At 39.8% G+C, this 22,225-nt stretch overlaps 2 protein-coding genes across 6 annotated transcripts in view; one reads left to right on the top strand and one right to left on the bottom strand.

Moving 5' to 3' along the window:
* The window catches only part of LOC109626304 (astrotactin-2), a 261,841-nt gene extending 258,242 nt beyond the window's left edge, over positions 1-3,599 (top strand). For all 4 annotated transcript variants that reach the window (XM_069513214.1, XM_069513213.1, XM_020082104.2 and 1 more), the window contains one exon: positions 1,681-3,599. In XM_069513214.1, coding sequence (XP_069369315.1) covers positions 1,681-1,918 — 238 coding nt within the window. In that variant the 3' untranslated portion in view covers positions 1,919-3,599. The remainder of the gene's footprint in view (positions 1-1,680) is intronic.
* Positions 3,600-5,776: 2,177 nt separating this feature from the next.
* pappaa (pregnancy-associated plasma protein A, pappalysin 1a) overlaps positions 5,777-22,225 on the bottom strand; it is an 88,463-nt gene continuing 72,014 nt past the window's right edge. For both annotated transcript variants that reach the window (XM_020081832.2, XM_069513212.1), the window contains exons 21-22: positions 21,877-21,975; positions 5,777-12,431 (exon numbers count right to left, since the gene is read on the bottom strand). In XM_020081832.2, the coding sequence (XP_019937391.1) occupies positions 12,327-12,431; positions 21,877-21,975 (204 nt within the window). In that variant the 3' untranslated portion in view covers positions 5,777-12,326. The remainder of the gene's footprint in view (positions 12,432-21,876; positions 21,976-22,225) is intronic.

The following is a 22,225-nucleotide window of genomic DNA, read 5'->3' on the forward strand; positions in this document are numbered from 1 at the left end:
ATCAGTTCTCCCTCCAATTTAATGTTGTTTTCCGTTCTGGGATACATTCCATTGAAGCCGTGTTTGTGTTGCAATCATTTAAGACAACGCAACCTGAACAGTTACGTAAAAATTATAATGTCATTTGGTTTTTTCTTGTTTTAAGTACTTCCTTTGTCATCCTGAATGACATATAATGTGTTTAATTTGTCTCTCCTCTCTCACGTGCTCGCTCCCTTGATTATGTGTTTGGTATTCTGTTGTTTCAGACGTAAGAATTTAAGGGAAATGAGAAAATGCCCCCCCCCCTCCTCCTTTTTTTCAGCAAATAAGTGAAAAGGATGTCTGTGCTCCTTGCTTAACTAAAGACAGATGTTGATGCTCAGCAGACACTGCTTTTCAAAACAAATGGAATTTTGCCCTTCTCCGCGTGTGTTTTCCTCATTTCAGATTCCATACGAGCTTAACAACCTGGAATACTCACACTGTATATTTTGGTTTTGTGAGAATAGAATTGATGTTTCTGTGCTTTTCTTTTTTCCAAATTGACAAAAATGAGACAAGCTATCTCTGGTGTAGTTTTCAACACTGCCTCGGCCAAAACGCAATTGCATATGATGGTTTTGACCCAGACTGAAAGTCCATCAGAGAAACTCTTGCACACCCTTTGCATTCTGGTAACACTTAAAGCTGTATGTTTCCGTGTAGACATGGAGTCAGAGGAGGTGCAAATAGAAGCACAATGCCACATCTGTGTGTTTCCTCTTTCTTTTCTTCTTTTCGTTTCATTGTTTCAATATATTTGTTAACTCTGTGGCACCAAACGAACCAATCAGGCGGTCAGAGTGACGAATCTGACGTTGTTTATCAGCTGGTGCAGAGAAATTTAAGGTGGAAGTTTTTTTGTTTTACTCAATCACATCGTTTCTTCACATAAAAACAGAACAGACATAAAAAGTTCACACTGATCTTTCCAAAGTTTTCTAAACTGCTTTTATGATTTCAGCATTTTCTGTTCATGTATCATCTATTAGAGATTTACACTCATTCAGCTGTTATTGCAATGTTGCAAAGTTTAGAGCTGCTGGATTAATTTACTAATATTGTAACAGAGATGATCACAGATGTTTTTACTTGTTTTTGAGTTCCTTAATCCTCAGGAGTCGCAGATCAAGCCGGTGTGATCAAATTACGTGGCCGGTTCAAGACGTTGCAGCGTAAACACAAAGCCACAGATTTCAACTTAGAAAGTGCTGACTTGAAACTTTGTGCAAGTTTTTTTTTGTTTTGGTGTTGATAGGCCAAGTAAAACAGAGATTTGATAGTATGAATTTTATGTAAAAAAAATATATACTGTGCTCAGTATCACACAGATTTAAAAGTGTGTGTGTGCGTGTGTGTGTTTACGTTCAGTGAATCATGCTTCTCCTCTCAGCCTTTCCTAGATTCCAAAGAGATCCTGCTTGTGTCCATTGTCAGCAAGACTGCTATAATTGTTCTGTTGGATTCTCACCTCATCTCCTCATTTACACTTGCATTCAGTTCCATAGAGAACAGTCTTTAACCTGATTCTGCATTCGCATGTTTTTGTGTTGGTGTCTGCTTGGATTCAAAAGAAAATACAATTGCAATAGTGTTCGTTTAATTTCATTTTTATGCAGATGTTGAGCTTCAATATTTTTGCTCTCTTCTTTTCAATAGAAAAGCCAACCTGATACTTCGCAGGGTGGAGAAGATTAGCCACTACTGCCGCTCCCTCTTGCGCAGCACCCACATCCAGAGCCGCACCGACACCATGGCGTACGTCTACTGCCGGAGCGAAGAGGGCCGAGCCGCCAGTACCGTCTGGCAAGGCTCTTTACATGAAAGTCGCACCAACTGCATGGAAAAGCTCATCTCTGTACAGCGCAACACTTACAGCAGCACCAAACTCCGATGAGGCAGGCGTATGGAGACGAGCAGCCTGTCTCTTTTTGTTTTTCTTGCAAAATGACATCATTGATTGATGCGTCACTCCACTCTGCAGCAGGTGTCTCTCAAGTGACTGGTGCATTTTGAAAACCAGGAGAGCCCAAAAAAAAAAAGAACCTCAGAATCCACTGGACATTGTGTTAAAGCTACGGAAGAACATTCTGTGGCCTTCTTTTATTATAAGTATAAAAAAATCTGGAGCGATCTTATTTCTCAAAATGCCAGTGATTGCACATATCAATGAGAATCTGCAGTGTGGACATGTAAAATATCATCCAGCCAAGAGAAGCTGCTTGGCTCAAGTACTTTGAATGTAATATTGTAGTTCCTTTCTTCGGTGCTTTGAGGCTTACCTGGAACACTTAAGAGAGAGAGGGAGAGAAAAAAAAGGAAAAAGTCAACAGCATAACTTATTTGCCTTTACTACCTTCATTTGAAAGGAGAAACTCAAATGTGTTAAAGCCATTTGAAAATCACTTACTTGTTTTCAAGTTCACGTCTTAAAAAAAAAAAAAAAAAAAGAATCAGTAAGTGAGAATCTTTGTAGTTAGTCTTGTTTTGCATTTGGTGGATTCAACTGACATAGCAAGGCTTTGTGTGGAAACAGGATTGAAAAACCTTTATGCAATTATGCAAAGACAGAGTGGGTGGCTTTGAAACGTCATGCTCATTCATAGACTTTAAATCCAGCGCTGAAATCTAAAAATCCTCTGTTGTCTCTGTTTTTCTAATACTTAAGTCAAATAAATGCTAATTTGTAGGATTCCACAGAATAAAAATTGTGCACACAACCAGAACAAAACAGAAAATGATTTTGCAACACCGAAGTCTTTAAAGTGAATGCTTTTTTTGCAAACCCATGTAATATGCTTGTAATCTAATAATAAGTTACAACCTGCCAGTGAAATCAGTTATTGAAGTTCTGCAATTTAAGAATAGATCCACACAGATGAAGGGGGGACAGTATTAGAAAACTAGAAGGGCAATCAGTGAGTGCATAACTTCGTCATTTAGATTTTTTTTTAACTGCAACCTCTGAATATCAGTCCCCTAAACCTGCCTGATTTTCTGCATCATGTTCTGCATCAAGAGCCATAAAGTATTCACTGGGAAATCAGTGGAAATGCTGAAAAACACCTACAATTTCGCAATTAATTGGATCTGCTCCCCCACGATCGAAATTGAAGGAATTCTTGCTCCTCCACAAATATTTTGGGAAAAATCGGTGGAGGTGTTTTTGAATAATCAGAGTCGGGTGACGAGTGGTTTCGACCTTTTAACAGTTCCTCCCTCGCAGCAGAATTTGACGTTCGTCCATATTTATTCGTGCTCCCAGAAAACATGGCAAAACTGTCAAGTTTGTGCCAAGCTGAAGTTTAACCACGTGAGGTACATGTGAGCTGGATTGTGATGAATCGGTGATTGTGGTTCCTCCAGGCTAATATCATATCTTCGAAGCCATGGATCTTGCTATAGGGAAGATTAACAATGCCTTTTTTTCAATATTTTCATCTCATGTTATATGAATTGTAATAATAAATTATTATATTGTAAATTTTAAATTGTAAAAAAAACAGATACCTGTATTATGTGGCTTTGATTGTCTTTTTTCTGAAGAATGTGAAATATTAAAAATGTATATAAAACCAGAGGCGTCGTCTTGCAGCACTGCAGCGGAATGATTCCATTACAATGGATAATTTAGATTTGAAGATGGTTCTGACTTAAACAGCTGCAGAGCATTTATCTAAACCTATTTTAACATCACAAGTTCCACAACAATTTAAATTCCCCCACAAACATAACTCATTCCAAAATTGTTTACCACATGTGCAGATGGTTTCCTCATGTATTTACTGATGATTTTCTGTCTTGCTCTCCCCAATTTTCATGAATATTATTTTCCACCTGGTAGCTATTTTCCTGCTGGGCCATCATCGTCGTCATAATTTGAATTTGCTTTATTTTAGAATTACATACCTTCCAGTTTGCATCAATTTCTAATGCAGTCCAGCGGAGTAGAGAAAACTCAGTGACTCAAACCTGCCGTTTTTTGAAGAGAAGCGCTCACGCTGCATCTTAAAATAGCCGATCGAATAATTGTCACAGTGTGTCAGTTAATAGCCCATTTGATACTTCGGGCACTCGATACTCCCACACTTCCTTGTTTAATCTTGAGTGCTCGTCTTGTGGTGTGTTTACGTCATATCAGACGAAACCGAAGAATGGGATGTTGTTGCCTCAAAGTGTTAACACATGTCGGAACACCCACACGTCTTAGTCCAATTGTATTCATGACTTCGAAAATCAATGAACACATTGACAGGGTTTTTTTTTGTAGTATAAGTGAAATGTGTGATGCTGTAAAGTTCACTCCTTGTGTTTATACTGTATATATCCTCTCCACATGTCATACTTACACATGCATTAAGGTAGGAAGTTTTAATATTGTTCCATTTTGCAGGTATGATGCAGATATTGCACTTTTCAGACATCATTACGAGTAATGATTTAATTGCATAATTCAACTAAATTAAGTTTTAATAATTTTTTTTATTGAATTGAGAGTTTTAAAATGGTTCCATAGAGCAAGTATGATACAATTCAAATCAAGATTAATATTGCTCTTGATATCAATGCAGACATCATTAACAGTGATGACCTTTTTATATCACGCTAGCATCAATATAAAAAAGTTTTAAACACATTTTATCACAAAATGTAACTCTTTGTGTTAATGTTCCCCACATGTCTTAATTTAATATTATTGAATATCCAGTTTAATATTGTTTCATATTTAAATCACAATTTCAGTCAGTTGCCATGGCCACTTTCTTGGAGCAGACTGAATGTTTTGGGATTAATAATTGTAGTTTTCACTTTTGACTTTTTTCTAAATCAGAATGGTTTCCATTGATAAGGTATTGACATAAGCAGCTGTGGCCATCAACACCCGCATGTAACGTTGACTTCAATTATCTGTCTTGTGAAGTGGTCAAACATAATCTGACATGATTAACTGGCTCGTGGGTCCTGCCTGGACTGACAGAGACCTCCCTGGAGAGACGTCCCATGGGCAAAAGACCCACGATGGTGGAGTTGCACGCTATCACACCAAACAGTTGGGTCAGAATTAATCAGCGTGATGGCAAAATGAGATGAAAATGGCTGCAATCATATTTTCTGTTCGCACATGTAGATCGCATGGTATTTCCCAGGTTTCACCCAATTTACAACATGATCCCGCTTAAAAATATTTACATTTGAGCCAGGAAGGGGAGAAATCCTTCACTGAACTAACAGACAGCTATCCCCTATGAATTACTCTAATTTATATCATTAACTGAAGGTGGCTATGCCTCTCTGCATGTGAGCTGCTGGGAAGCAGTTTCTTTTTCCATCTCCCTCAACAAACTATTCCTTTAAGCTCAGATCCAGTTTCTTTCCAGTCATGCAACATTAACTGCACTTTAAAAATCAGTAGCTTGATGTTCATTCTCACAAATTAGGCCATTAACGTCATTGGTGTGCCAGGAACAGCACTCGCATTTCCATGCCAATGTATCAATGGAGGCTTAAAGAATGAGTTCCTCTTTTATAACCAGCTCAGCCCATTTTTTTTTTTATTTTGAAAGGGCTCACTATGGATCTTTGGTACCTGAATGACTTCCAGAAGAAACGTACTCTTCAGAGGCACATTAGAGTTAAATATATGAAATAAATCCACTCAACGTGGAAGCACGTGTGCAGGACAATTTCAATGTTTGATGCAAACGATAAACACAATGTTGCTTTCAAAGAACTGACCAGACTCCTCCAGCGTATGTTCACTTTAACCAGTGTTTTATTTCTACACAATAAATGACAGCAAAATGAACATGATACTCGTCTTTATGACTCTTCCTTATGAAAATATAGTACACGTTTTGCCATGTACCAGAGCACCAAAAAAATATATATAATTGCAACTGTGGAAACAGAGAGAAACATCGACTGAAACATAAGAGTCCAATCTGTTGTATATGTGCCTGAAAAAGTGCATACTGTGTAAGAACCAAAGAGAGAGGAGGCCATCAGAGGGGGGGGGGGGGGGGATGGAGTCCGATGGCAACCTTTACAGTGTTGGTGAAGCAAACACAACGGCATTATGGGGGTAAGACTCAAACAATGTACAGCATGGACTGAGGAGAGCTGGGAGCTGTTGGTCGGTGCCAGTCAACTCGGAAAAATTAGAAAATGAACTGAAAACAAAAATCGGTCAAGTTTGGGGATGAACTTCAACAAACTCCTACGACCCAGACACAACCATCATGATTTTTATTCATCTTGACAACAAATAAATAATTTATGACTAAATGGATAATTTCAATGGTTTAGACAACTGACAACAGTGCTTGTACTTAAGCCATTATGGACAAATAAATGCTGACAGCGAAGTGGTGTGGTAAAGCATCACAGGTCTTTTTTTTTTTTTTTTTTATATCTGTCTTGCAGGTGATACTTTGACACAATGCACAACATATTCACGGTTCATCTCTTTGTATAATAATTATGATAAAAATCAATCCAAGAGCTACTCCCAAACAGTTAGTACATGGTTTGCAAATACAATCATCATGTAATATTATTATTTACATCTTAAAATATATTTGTTGAGCAATCAGGTACGAAACATTGCAGTAATACCACTAGTTATCAACATAATATGTAAATACACTTTTTTTTGTACTTCCCACTTAGAAAAAAGGACAATTCACCTTTTTTTAATTTATTGAGGGATTAGGAAACAGACATAAGTGGACCATTCTATAACCAGAGGCCTGTGAGAGGTACTTCATGTGGTACAATACACAAAGAAAATGTCTTACAACGAGATGGCACATCAGTATTTTTCTCCACATTGATCTGAGCGGAAACATTAGGGACTCTGACACTCGTTCTTGCGCTCTCCTGTCGCTTTGTAATGACTCCGGCACTGCACAGTTTTTCGTCCATTTCTAGACGAGTGATTCAACAACCTCGGTGTTAAATTAGAATCAAAGGAGTTTGACTACTATCAAAGCCACGTCATAAAAACTGCCGTACAAATCATATTATATGATATGATAAGCATGGGCTCTATGAGGGGAGAAGAACTGTGTTCCTTCAGCCTAACTTCAAAAGGCTCCATAAGCTGGGCAAACATCCTCTCTCATTTTCACAGGGCCAGCTTGACCCTGGTGGCCCTGCGCAAGCATACCTGACAGTGACAGATGAGGCAGTGTGCTGAGGGAGTGGGGAGGTGGAGGTGTAGGAGGCAGTGGGAGGAGGGAGTGAGGGAGAGATGGGTGGTGGGAGTCCCAGGGAGAGAGAGAGAGGTAGGGATGGCTGCCACCCCCTCGGAGAAACTCTGACTCACCGCGCTCGGCTTGTTGCCAGTCAGCGCCGGCCACCCCTGGCCCAGGAGCAGCCTCTGTGAGTATACATTTTCACACCTGGACAAATAGCTCGACAGGCCAGGAAAAGCAGCCCACCCATCCCCGCACCTCTCTCCCTGCCCACCGTCCACTCCCCCTACCCTCTGAGATCGCTCCATCTGGGGCACCATCGGCTGCCTCTTGACCTCCACTCCGTCTTTCACTTCAATTTTTTACTCATCCCTCTCTTTGCCACTTGCCCATTTTTCTCCTGCCCTCAGCCAGCTGTGTACAAATATTCCTTGTGCCGTACATAGGCTCTGAAAACATTGTTTTGCTATATTATGGATTTATGTACTTGACCATTATATACTTGGTTCTTTTTTCACAACTGCTTGTATGTATGGCTAATGATTGCATTTAAAAAAAAAGCAAAAAGAGAAATAAAAAAAGGAACTTTACATTCTGGTTTTAAAGAGAAAGAAGATACACTGCACTCTGTAATAATTAAACGTGATGAATCCTCATTGGATGTGAGCAGCGTCCATCTACACTTAATGACCAATGGGATTTCATGGTTGTGGGCTAGGAGTGTACTGTGTGTCCGATCAATGCTCGACGGCAGTGATCCCAACTGATGACAGACAAAACGACAACCTTTGACTCACAACCGATAATGTTTCTGTTTATAAGAACAATGTAAAAAATAACTTACATGGACATTAAATATAACTTAAAAAAGTATAACACTCTCAATAAATAGTTCTACTATTTACACCATCGTTATGAGACGCAAAAATGTCACTAAAATACCAAAAATATAGAAGCAGCAAACATTACAGGCATGAGGTACAGCAAGGGATCCTGTGAAGACTACAGTAGAGAGGCGATGTCCTCATCCAATGCGCAATCTTATACTTTCTTCCATGAATATCTCGGTTAACTATGGCTTATGGGTACCCTCTCCGATATCTAAATGTTCAAGTTGACGTGCAGTCACGTTCTGTAGCCTTTCTGATCGTGATAGAGTCGTATTGGTGTCCAGATATTGGCTGATGACAAGAGGAGGATATGGGTTAGTCGGAGAACGTGGAAGCGACAGGTCGCGTTCACGAGTCACGGGAAAGATCCAATGACAGATTTTGGGATTCATCGAATGGCTGGAATGGCTTCCCAGTGACCTCAATGGCAGATGATGAACTGCAGTACTGCATGTCACTGGCGTGGTGTAGTGATTGCAGGTCAGTCTCTCCCCACTGGTGACAGTTCTATGTAAAAGCAGCAGTATCTGGAGTACTAATATATATATAATTTGATAATATCAACATAATACAAGTCTCTTTTTTTTAGTTATTTTTCTTTTTAAACCAGGGCTATATATTTTTCATATAAAGTTTTAAATGCAATGAAGATGATGTAGTCTTTAGAACGTCCTTACAAAGTTTCATATTTCATAAAAAAGTCTTTCAACAGTCCCTTTGAGCGGGAATTTTCTTCATTTACGTTTTTCCTTCACCTTCGGCATTTGTAGGTTTCTGCAAAATGTACACCTTAACCTTAAGGATGTGTGACACAAACATGAGGGCAAAACAAAAGACCAACAATCTAGCTAGACCTTAAATATGTGACAATATACTTTCAATATACAATATACCTTCTACAGATAATGCATTGGTGTGTACCCTATTTTGTAAGATTTGGGGATTTGGTGACTCTACTTCATTGATAACATGGTCAGGAGGAGAATCTAAGGTCAGATACAACTAAAACACTAATGACAGGAAGGGTTATAGCAACACAGGGAGTCAAATGACTGAATATCATACAGTTTGATTCAGATCACCATTCTGACAATAGCAGCTTCTAAACATTTTTGAAAGATATACTTTTTTTTTCTTCTTACATGGCAACTAAAAAGTGCAGTAACTGAGGTCAATAATACAAACACTGATTAAATATGACATTTTGTAAAAAAAAAAAAAAAAGAAATGCATGAAAACAAAAAAATAACTAAACCATTTTGCAATGCTCCCATCCATCAAGAACATGTAGCAATATTTACATGATATTTTTTGTTGTATTCGGTGGAAAATAATACCTTTTTTCACTTTCTCTGCATGTTGTGGTATTGTCTCAGTCCTTCACTGACATTGGTTAAAAAAAAACAACAATGATCTTGGTCTTACATCACCACTTGTACAGCTCGATGTGTTCGATCGTTATGGGAATGGTCTGGAACGCTTTAGCAGCCTAATATGAGTCGGAGGGACCACGCCAGTGACCCAGATGAAAATGAAAAGTTTGAATCGCGCTGATCATAACAACGGCCGCTGGCGTCATTGACGCCACGGTCAAATGGGAGCAACAACATTTGGACCAATATATGCCAAGCAGCCTTCATTAGCCGATGTGCATGAGAACAAACTGGCGTGTGTGGAGTGAAGAATAACAGAAACACAAAGCGGTTGTAGCAGCCATGTAACCTAATGAAGTTAACTGGTGAGGGCGGACACCCAAGTTCACAATACTGAAAAGTGCTGATCACAACCAAGTGTCCTTTTTTGACGGGGACATTAACAAGTTGAACAGTGAATCTCCTTTGATCATATTGCGATTGCTAATGCTGCGTTGACATATACATCCAAATGTCATTTTTATTTGCGTACAACATTGTTGCCCGCTAGAGCTGCAGAGCTGAGAGTCCGACACCACTGGGAGGGGAGAGAGTTGTGTGCATGTGTGTGTGTTCAGATGTGGTCTCCTTCCACCCATGCTCGTTCTCACTGAGAGCCACGGCCTCGATCTACGGCCTCGATCCAGCCCTTTATTTCTGTACTTCTGTTTGACTGTACTGTTCAATCGAAAGAAAGAAAAAAGCAAAAAGCCACAGACTCCTGACAAGCATTGACTACATTCTGAACGCAGCTGGGATCATTTTATTTTCAGTTTGAACCATTTGAATCGGTGCTCGAGGTAACGAAGTTCTCATCGACCACCGTGAGGGAGTGAGTTCAAACTGAAACTAAAATCAGCCCAACCCAAAGTGAGGTGTTACGGATGGACATTCTTTAAGTCGTGGTCAATGTGTGTAGGATTTCCTCGGTCGGTCGGGTTAAACGGGGATGACAAGTGAGGTCCTGTGTTTTTCTTTTTTAAAGTTCTTAGTGCATTTCATCTGTGGTGTTGTCATCGCTTATTAATGTGAGCAGAACGTAATATGCACTAACATGCAAGCGTGAATGAATGCCATAGAGAGGTACTGTAGAAGCAGCAAGGCCCACATCCCTATTAGACGTCAGACCCTATTAGATGTCATGATGTGACAATGGCAAGTAGCAGCAAACACAGTAGCAGAAGCCATGCTAAAAACTACGCATTCAGGGTTTTGGAATTTAAAATGTCTAAGGGAATTGTGTCCGACAGTTGGTTAAACATTTTGTTTGTGTGTATATGTGTGTTTTTTATTTTGGTGTTTGTGTTGAATCTGTGGCTTGAAACATGAGGCGAGACACTACAGGCAAATAGATGTTCATGCAAACTTCTGGCATATTTTGTTTCTACAACTTGACTTGATACATGAAGCTGTTTATGTTACTACACTTTTACTATTTGTGTGTGAATTTCTCCTAAATTCACCAAAATTGAACGATTGTTGTCTGCATCATCACAGGTATTGTTGTAAAGCTCTCTCTCCTACACAATGTTATCCGATCCAAACATAGTTATTTACTTTGTATGACATATTATGTCAGTAAATAATGGTTTCCAATAAAATTTGGAATTTTAAAATACATGTGTGTAAAGGCTATTTTCCCAAACTTTGAGAAATTCAATAACTTTTCCGGTTTTCTTTATATCTAGATAGTGAACGTTTTTGCAGAGGGTTTAATGATTCTTAGCCAATTTTATTTAACTTTTCTTTTTCTAATTTATAGATTTATAACAATAAATAATAATAAAAAACAGCAATCCAAATTCTTGGTATAAATATTAAACTCTAATGTGTTAACAAAATGAATAAAGAATTTTCAACCTGAATCAAGCATTCAATCTTCTGCTTTGGACATTTATGCAAATTGGTGCATTTAAAAGCCTTATTTTAACATTAAAAAAAAATATCCGGAAAACTTTGCCTTATTGTGAGTGTCAATTATAGGCAAGTTTCATGCTAATATTTTTGTTAACATTTGAACCCTATTAACCTGAAATGTCTCGCCCAACAATGTATGGCTGTCTCATTCCCCACAAAGCTTGAAATAACGTGCCGATGAACAATCACACTACTGAAAATGGACAAAGAGATATGGAGTGTCTGAGCAGTTTGAAACCAGGGTTGACATAAGCACAAACTTCTAGCCCCTCCAAGAAAAGGTGTTGAACATGCCCTCAAAGTGTCCGAGGATTCTCTTTTAACATTCCTTCATATTTGCAAAACACAAAGTCAACATCGACACTATCCCCAACTTGCACATTTTGAGTTATACCTTAGGTTCAATCATGTGATTGTAGAGCGAGGTCACTAAAACAGACACTGAAGCCGGCACAAAACTGAACGAAAGGCATGCTACCTAGGCTTGGTTATGTTTCTGTTTAGTTTTTTTTCTTTGTTTTCTTATTCTTTAAAAAAAATGTCTGCTTCATGTAATTTCTTTTTTTTTCTCTTTGCTATATATGTATTTTTTTTTTATGATGATGATATTGCAGGGTTACTTTCCTTTTTAGCGGAGAAATGAAGTTTTCTGTGAAGTCTTGTGAGTCCCATCCTCTTTTTCAAGATCTTTCTTGTGATGTGGAGGCGTCGGTTTTATTTCAGCTGGTTGGGGTTGCAGTATGGATGGAGAGGTATGCCTGTTAAGCAGCATGTGCAGGAAATTGGAGGCCGAGAGGAGAATGAAGGAGGGGTCTGCCTCGGCCGCTCTGGCTGTGTTGTGTTGAGGCAAGGTTCCTGGGACGTTGAACAGAGGTCCCTGCTCTGGTTGGTCACCCCAGGGAATGGACGTGTTCATCCTTTCTGTTCTCTATAGCGTTGGGATCCCGACAGGAGCACTCATCCCGTATGTCGCAGGACATGGGGAAAGGAATCACCTGGGCAGGAGAGATAAAGAGTCATTTAGTGTAATTGCCTTTAACTCTAAATCCCACTGGCCCTTTCAGTGCAGCTATTACAGAGGCATAATGGGTGGTCAAAAGAGGTTCAAAGCCACAGCAATAATTTTAAAAGTCAAGATTCCAAGTGTCCATCAACATCAAATAAATAATGTTGACTTTCAATGGGACGTGGTCAATAAAATATGTATTTTTTGTTGTTGATATTGTATTTGCCACCATAAACAAATAATACAAAGAAATACAAAAAATAAAGTGCACACATCATGAGGCAAACCAATCGATTTGTCGCCCCCCATGGAATAAAGTCCGATATGTTTAAATTAGTTTTCTTCAATGTGTTTAATATTTCCTTTTGTGCTTCTATAACACTTGTTATATAATCTTCAAAGTGGCCACGAACTGCAATACTCCGATCAAGCTAGCTCATTATAGCAGATAACCAAATATTTGCAAATATCAAACAATTCTGAAATCATTGCGATGTTTCTCATCAGACTAAGAGTGTTGTGTATTTTGTATTGGGTACATATGGAGTCTTAGTGCTGCTGTTATAGTAGCAGATCAATACTATTCTACTTAAAGTTACAGTAGTACTTGGCACCGAAGACCATTCGTATCAAAATATCAGAACATCAGAAAAATCAATATCACAGTTTCTCTAATAGTCTGGTGTCAAAGTTAAACACTGTGGTTTAAAAAAGAACTGGAACATCATTGGCCGTTGCCCCTGGCGTTTTACGTCACCGGATAACGTTGGCAATGCGTCACCGGCACCAGCTGCTGCTGCCTCCTCGGCTCGCCTCTCAGGGGGCCTTCTTCAGCTGTTTGGGTACGCAAAATGTGTACCCCTTCTCCGGGCCAAACAAGGAACACATGTGGTCTAAGTCATGGAAGGCAGGCGGCGGACCAAAGGCATGTCTGCACTTGTGTCCTGGTGGCTTATCAGATCAATCTGTGGTTGCCTGTGGCCATTGTCTCTCTGTCTTATTAGGGTTAACTGGTATTGCTTCTTTTGCACAGTGGATTTTAGTGTAAAAGGGAAATGTAACGACAATTTACAAGCCACAAACCCAACACAGATTGAACTGTTTCCACTGGAGGGTCATGGCACAATTATGTGAATATGAAGTAGCTGCTGCTGTAATACCATCCAATAGATTACATCAAGAGCTAATACTATGTGGGAGGTGAGTCAGGTAAGTAAACACTACTTTCACACCATAGGCTCTTTAAGGTTGACTAACTTCCTGAGTGACTAACTACCACTCAATGTATAAAATGTAGCTCAATACTGATGGAAACCTCATTTTGAATTGTTTGCGGCTAAAGCTAAATGATTTCAGTTTTGGCAGATTTTCACAAACATACAGAAAAGGGGGCAGAGGCCTTTAAACTTATTTTTAACTTGTTTAATGTCCCCTTGTGGTTGTTGTTACATCTACAGGAATATTCTGTGCGCTAAAAAGTTAAACAGATTTTGCATGCTTGTCACTGAGGAGCAGTGACGCAGGCTCCCCTTTGAAAAAGGGTATAAAATAAGTTGTTAGTGTGTTTGGGGTGGGGGGGGTTCAAAATGTGAGGGCCAGGTGGGCAGTGCCCAGACTCCTCTGAGAAAATGAGGCCTACGTGTGACGACTTTACAAGCCCAGGGCCGGACACACTTCAGAAACAGCTGTCAACCGTGAGAACAGTGTTTCCTCTGTGGCTTTTTGCAGCCAAGAACATCACTTGTCTCCTTCAGCGACTCTTCCTTATATTACCTTGCTTTATCCTTCCTCTCTCTTTTGGCAAAGTTCCCCAGTGCACTTCCTACCTCCCACCCACACCTCACTCACTCCAAGGCCACTTCTGTTTATCTCTCTATCTAGAGAATGATGGTGGGTGGCAAGTTTGACATGGTTTCCTTTGACCTTGACCTCCAGGGTGGCTGGGCCAGCTGCCACATCTGGCCCTGACTTGGGGTTCTCTCAGGGTGGCTGGGAAATGGGACTGGTTGGCCTTGTGGGCCTTGGGGCCCTCACGCTGCCCCATGTCCCAGGGCTAGAGGAGGGCTGGGGGGGGGGGGGCAACCGCTAACAGCAACATGAAAGCCCCTCTGAAGAACACAGACCTCGTCAGAGCCCCATCCTTCCATCTCAGGAACAGGTCAAAATAACACAGAGTTCCTCTCTAGGTTTCTGTGTGCGCAAGTATGTGCGTGTCAGTCAGTGCTTACAGGAAAGAAGGTGGTGTAAGGGGCACAGGCCTGGGGAAAAGAGAACTGGCTGAACTAGAGATGCATAACACACTATTCATTAGCAAGTAAGTGAGGTTATTAGAGTGTATAACGAGCAGCAGTTTGGTCAGAAACTTAGGCTGCACTTTTTAATTCTAAGGTGTATTTTAAATAAATTAATATACTTATGTCCATCAAAACTGGAGCTGGAAACATACGGTGTGTTTTATGAAAGGAGAACAACATGAGATGAGCCTTGACCAGGGCATGCACCTATAGTCAGTCTTCAAACACCCTTGCATGACAGCGCTGTCATTTGGTCACAGTGCATCAGACCGGTTAAAATCAATCATAGACGTGAAAGTCTCATAACAAAGTGTGAGAAATATATATGTATAAATGAGAAAAACAAACCAGGATCTTATTAGGGAGAGAGTTAAGAGCAACTTGAGAACACATAACTGAGTTTGGCAAAATTAGTGCGAGCACTTGGCATCAGCAAACAGCCACAACCTCTAAACACTGTGGGGAGTTCCCCCCGCCCCGGCGCCCCCCCGATGTGTAACTACCTATGCTTACTTGTGTAGAAAAACCCTGTTATCCTTCCTTCCCCTCACTCTCAGATGCATTTTGCACCCTCCGTCCTCAGCCCCCACTATACCCACACCCTGAGAAAAGTTGGGAATAAAGGAAACGATGGCAGGCTGCTGCTTATTTAATGGTTCGCCATAAGCGTCATGTTGCAGTGGCTTAAGAATATACAGTAATTCTTCATGCCATGACCAAGAAATATGTGTATGTGAGAGTGCCTGCTCCTATCTGTGCCCCAGCCCCTTCCTCCCTTTTAATTGCCTTGGCAATAGGAAATATGGTCAACTTAACTGCCTGAAACTGTTAAAAAATAAAGAGCTTTTGATGGGATTGCTTTTTTGGCATCCAGTTATGTGCATATTTGATGTAGAACACGTTAAGGTGGAAAACGAGAGGCCGTTAGGAGAATGACTATTACTCACCACAGATCAATATTCTATCACATCTATTTATGTAAGTGTGCAGGCTCTAAAAGAGCAGTGTGTAAGGAATATAACTTGCGTGATAAATAAAATAGATGTAAATCTGCTAACAGACAAAAATGCCAGAAAAGCAAATGACAAGAAAGGAGCAAAGGGCTTCGTCTACGTGAGTCACAAACACAGACGGAGAGGTTAGCGGTCAGGGGTGGCTATCACGGACCATCAGCTAAGACACAAACATCCATCGTGCCACATAGCGAGTCACGTAGCGAGCACACTCGTGCCAGACTGCGAGTTGTAAACACGGTTGGGGGACTTACCCAAAACCCTACCATCAGCACAGACAGAAAAACATACAGGCACATTTAGAAATAGTTGTTTTAAAGAGGCCAAGCCGTATAACTATATAATCGGTGCCCTCTGCGTACCGCTTCCAGCATCCAAGAAAGGAATTCCTTCCAAACTAAAGGGGGGGCTGGAGGGGACCTACAAAAAGGGTCTCGGCAGGCTACCCTCTGCAAAGGCATACTCCTGCTGCCTCTCCTCCCTGCCTCTCTAAATCCTGCCAACAGCTTGCAACTATTAAGGGGAGATCCTGTGGTGACCTTACGGGCAGCCAGTCCTTGCACCTTCAAAGCTCCTGGGGTGGAATAATACACAGCAAGTCATCCAGAACTCCTTAATACACAAATCTCTACCAAAATAAAAGACAAAAGCGGCATTTGCTGGGAACGGGAGTAAAAGTAAATGAGCAACGGACTTCCATTGCCTTTTGGGGGAAACAGGAGGAGGAATCTGGAAATATTTAAGAATTGATAACCTAATTCCTACAATAGCTTTTCCAGCTTTGGGAAAGAGCAGAAAACGTCTTATTTGTTGCGTCTGGAAGAGGCTGCATCACATTCCATAAATGATGATATTTCATATTGGACTGGTGAATCATTTCATATTTGAAAGGCATGCTATTTGATGTTGCGTAACCTTATAATAAACAATCAAGCAATCAAGCCACTGAAGCGTCTTCTGCTAAAGCGGGCGGTGAGCAGATGTTTCCAGCGGTGCGTTGTATCTACTCCATCAGTAAACTGGAGACAATAGTGGTATGCACATTTGGTTTTGGGTCATAGAAAATAACAAGCGAGGCAAAGGAGAATTATTTTTTAACCTTTGGACTGTTTGGACAGACTAAAAGGATAAAAAGATGTATGACTGTGAATGATGAGGGAAAATGAAAGTCTGTTGTAATATTTCATGTTGTCCTGTTCTTTTCTCCTTAGCTCATTACCAAAGATCAGAGGGAAAAAGTGGACATGAGAGGATTTGGCAGATAAATAATAGTTGTGAGTGTGCGTGTGTGCATGTGGTTGTGCGGAGGGGGTCATACCATTTTCCTCATGTGCTGTGTCACAACACATGGGGGACAACATCATGGATCGAGGTTCCCAATGAGTCACCAGACTTGTCTATTACAACCAATGGCTGGAATGTTTGATCATCTGCTGTGTGTTTGTTTGTTTGTGCAAGAAGGGGAACTTGACAGAGAGAAATATGAATGAGTGAGAGTGGGAACGAGTGTGTCTCTGTCATATTCTGCATTCTATGATGAATTTCAGACTAAAGAACCATTTACTAAGGACAGTTTGTTTGAATGTTCAAAAAACCTATGTTGCCATATTGTGAAAAAGCAGATGTTTGGCTCATTGGTTAAGGTTAGGTTGAAGATAAGTTTGGGGTTAGCAAAGTGTTGGTTGTTGTTAGAGTTATAGTAAGTCTTCAGGAAATTAATGAAGGGGGGTTGGGGGTCGCCGGGGTTATGTTTCATAGCGTAGCCTATCAGATGAGCTTGACCTTTATTTGCCATGAGACTTTTCCTCAGAATGGATGTTTTGAATGTGGTTTTATTTGCTCGGCATGAGTAAGAAAGTGAAGTCATACAAAGCTCAAATGACTTATGTTCATTGATTTACAATGGGATCATCTAATACTACTTAGCTAGATGTTTGTGCCATGTAATATTCTCAACTTGACAAAACTATTCATAAAGTCAGCCTAATGTTTTCTCATGTTATAGCTGACTGAAGCATGTAAACATCTGCAGAAAAAGTGGTTGCAAAATCTTTAAATAACCCACAACTTAACCATGTGAGTGCACGCGTATGTCGATGATACACTCCTATACTTGAACAGATTACTTCATTGATTTTTATTGTGCAGGTCTCTATTAACTGGAAATAAAAACTACTAAGTAAACTACAGTCACCCTGTTTATTGTAATGAAGACAGTTGTCATGTATTGTTACTATTTGCCTCAGTGATGTATTTCTAATATTTCTAGTTTATACTATACAGAACAATAAGCATCCAAGCTTTGGCTACACAGACAAAACATGATAGTCAGATCATTTCATTTCCAGGTTTGTTAATATTGTACAAGTGAACACTAAAACTGCCAAACTGTATATCAGTTAAAAGACATAAAAGGCATTGGCAACTAGCGTTCATCTCTCGTATGTAACTAGGCCACTTTTAAAATATCAAGAATTATAAATGGAGTTTGGTGCATTTGTCAAAGTGACAGAACGTCCGGTTGAGTGTTAATCGAGGGGGCTGACACAGTTGGAGCTCCAGGTCATGCACTCAATGACTCTATGATTGAATCATGGGAACAAATCCCTATAACGAACTCTACCCGCGTGATTGATGAACATTTAAAAAAAAAACTGCTTTGAACATTGCTGCAGACAATATTTTAATGGTATTTTAGGAAGTCTGATTTGTGACACTTATATTCTTCAGATCTAAAAGGAAGTACCATCTTAAGCTAGAGGTGATAAATAACTATAAACCAAGCCAACAAGTAACATAATTTATTATTTAAACTTTCAATAAACTTATTTTTGATTTACTTAAGAAAAAACGATTAAAAGACAGAGTGAGAACAGAATCTTTCTGGGAAGATTTTCTGTGTATAAAACGGCAATAAATACAGATAGTTCATAGCTGACATCAAAAGGCCTCCACTGGGACACACACAACAAAATCTATGACAACAAAAACTGTGTTCGCCAACAAGTTGGGACAAACTCTTCACTTGTGGTCTGGAAAAGAACATCAATTTCCCGCTAAAGAGGAAAACACTGCACATCTTTGTCACCCAGCAAGTGAATTACTCAGCAGCTCTGAGGAGGACCGTCATAAACGAGTTACAGATTCCTTTTGTCACATATTGTGTCTTTTTCTTTTGTTTTTGAAGAGTTTTTTTCATGCATCTCCGTCCTTCGCTGTCTGCCACGCATGTATTTAGTTTGGTGAGAAATCAGAATCAGGTGCAAAATATCCTGTTTCTGTTTTGACAGAGTTAATTAAATAGGGATGACTATAGAAGCAGTGCCCAAGAGGAATAAACAATGACATCTAAATGCCAAGTACCAAAAAATGATGATAAATACAGGGGGAAAATAAATGTGGATAAAAAATGTCAAAGTAATACGATTAAGCAAGAAGATAAAGTCGTCAGGAAGGTTTTTGGCTAATAATTCAAAACTGACATTGAGGTTTTGTTTTGAGGTTCATGCAAATACGTTCTAGCCAAAGAACCGAGAAACATGTGGATGCAAGTAAGCAGCATCAATTAGGCATTGGGCTAACAAACAACAGGAATTGTATCAAACATCTGGCTCTCCTCTGTTCCCATATCAATTTCACATATCAGCTCCATTCGTGTTTCCTTTTTGTTGTTCACCCATAGCAACCTTCCTCACCCTGTGCTGCTGGCAGCCGATAAATAACATCATAATTGGTTATTTCAGAATAGATTTTTCGTATCTTTCTGAGCACTTTCATGGGGAGCTACAAGTGGAAAACTCCAGCCAGAATGTTTTCTTTGAATAATGCCAGGGAAACATGCCTTCAATTAGGAATTGGACAAGCAGTCTGGGGTTCTTGTGATCACAAATAAAGTTGGTTATTCTAAACGTATTATCAACACTTTTCCATACTTTAAAGGCAGAAAAACGTTATTTGGGGAATTATCAGAAATACTCATTTTCCTCCATGTGTCCGTATTAGATTGACAGCAGCTGGCAGGCTGATCCCCAGCAGGGCAACACGAGACAAAGTAAATAAACTTTAACTGTAGCTTACAAGCCGTGGGCAGACGGGTTTTTAGAGCAGTGGTGTGGAGGTGTAAAGACCGCGCTCGTTTCTGAATGCACCTAAGTGAAATTGTAATGTGCAACAGCTGAACAGATAATTGGCTGTAGCCTGAAAAGTGAAGTTAGCAGTTTTCTATGATTGAATAATTGTTTGGATGTTCATTCGACAAGTTAAAATACTTAGCAGGGAAGCTAAGGTGGGTTATTCCAAGTATCTGACATTACTAGCTTATGTAAATAGGATTTATAATGAATTGGTTTTGTTGGATGTGTGAAAAAAAAGTTCTTAGTCTACAGATGAAAAAGTAAAAGACAAAATACTAGAATGGAACTCAGTAGAGCACATGCCTTCACCAAAGCTCAACAATCCCCTTGAATTTCACCAAGCTGCACCAAATTTCACACACTAATAGATATCAGTTCCCTAAATGTTCCTGTTTTTTTTTTTCTTTCATCAAGATCCAGTAATTATTCATTGGGAAATTTGTAAAAAATGAGAGAGAAAAAAAATCCTTGAACCACCCCCTGATCCAGATTACCAAGATGTAATGATTTCTTTCCTGACACAATCCACATCCTTCTACCTTCTATCTGTCCAATGGTTATTTGTGTAATCTTGCTTAAAAACAAATAACCAGACGGGTGAAAACATAACCTCCTTGGTGGAGGAAATGAATCTCTCCTTTTTGGTTCATTATTTTTCTCCAGAACAGATGTACGTATATTGTAAATACAAAACATGCAATATAATATTACCATTGAATTACAACTAGCTATAACTCATTTCTGGAATTAGTCCAAAATGTCAAAATTTGATTTTCGAACCCGAGATCTCTGGATAAACATTATTCAGGCCTTACCCCTGTTTGATCTACAACATAACAATCCCTAACTCTAACAAGACCCATCGCATGCCCTCCTCTCGCCCAGCTCGACCTCTTGTTGCTGCAGTAATTCAATAGAGTCTCCCCTCCCATCAGGGTCTCTCACTAAAAGTGAGTTATGTAAGTTCTGGCTGAACCCCTGCTCTGGACCGGGGCCAGAAGATGTAGAGATGAGATAGCATCAATCAACAGCAGTGAAACCACTTCAGCGGTGAGGTCACTTCCCAACGGGTTGCTTCCCGACTTCCCTGCTGCTATTGGTCACAGGATTCAATACTGTAAATCTAATACTGAAGTTAAGAATATGGGACAAAAACAAGTCATGGACCTGTGGATGTCTTTCCACTATAATCTGTTTTTGTTGTTTTGTACGTACAGTCATATGAAAATAAGTCCATCGCCCTCATATGTCTGGATTCCTTTGAGCTAAATTTCCCAGACATCAAGTAATTTGTGAAAACTGCTGATGTATCAGTGATCAGGTCAAAGCTGCACATGGAGGAAGCCAGAAGAGCAGATGCTGCAGCAACAGAAGCTACAATTCACTTCCAATCAGATCTCATGCCAGCAGCAGAATGGAAGGAGCCAGACGAAGCATCTCCTGGAATTAAGACGTCGTACCAAAGCGATGACCAAACTTTTTTGAAACACACATCTTAATGCTGAAATACAACACAAATGATTCACGGCTGACACACAGAAAGAGACGCAGTGAAGACAAACAAGTATATTATTCAAAGTTCATATAGTCATGACCCTAACTCTGTGATAAATCAATTATGTGTGGATTTGGGGTATTAGTATAAATACAAGCGCACAAAGATATATTTAGACATTTTACACAATAGGAAACAGAATGCTGAAAACTCTTGGACGTGGATCCGGTGATCTGTCTACGGGTGATATGAGGTTGGACACAAAGCAAAGGAAGGAAGAATCTGTTTAGAGACGTTCCAAGAGGTGAAATAAAACAGTCTTCGATATAATATTCTGATGTTCCATTGTACTTAACTTTTGTTAGGAGAAATCGTTATTTAAAAATGTCAAGTGGGACATGATTCCAGAATTGGGGGACAAACGCTGACTGACCAGGACCAACATCAACTATTAGTCTGAAAGGTGAGTTTGGGTCCGCGGTACAAGCGTGCAACTAACCTTCTTAGTCTTGACAGTGGATTGGCAGCAGTCTCCTCCGTCGTAGTTGCAGAAGGCTCTGTTGTTGACCGAATCACAGTAGTTGTCTCCCATGAATGGCTACACCAGAGAGACAAAGTGTGAGACTACAACAATGCCACCTTTTATATTGCCTCCCTAATGGCTGATAATAGTTAAAAGGTGTTAAAAGATTAGTAGTTGTTTCCTCTTCAGCTTTTTGGGACCTTTTAGAGGTCTTGATACATAAAATTTCCCTCATCTTTCAATGTGTCCTTCTTAGCCCCTTTAGTGGGCCAGACCCGTAATTCAAAGTGAGGACACTATAAACTACCCACAGCACAAAACACTC

Source organism: Paralichthys olivaceus, chromosome 18 (genome assembly GCF_024713975.1).
Source record: "Paralichthys olivaceus isolate ysfri-2021 chromosome 18, ASM2471397v2, whole genome shotgun sequence".
NCBI classification, from domain to species: domain Eukaryota; kingdom Metazoa; phylum Chordata; class Actinopteri; order Pleuronectiformes; family Paralichthyidae; genus Paralichthys; species Paralichthys olivaceus.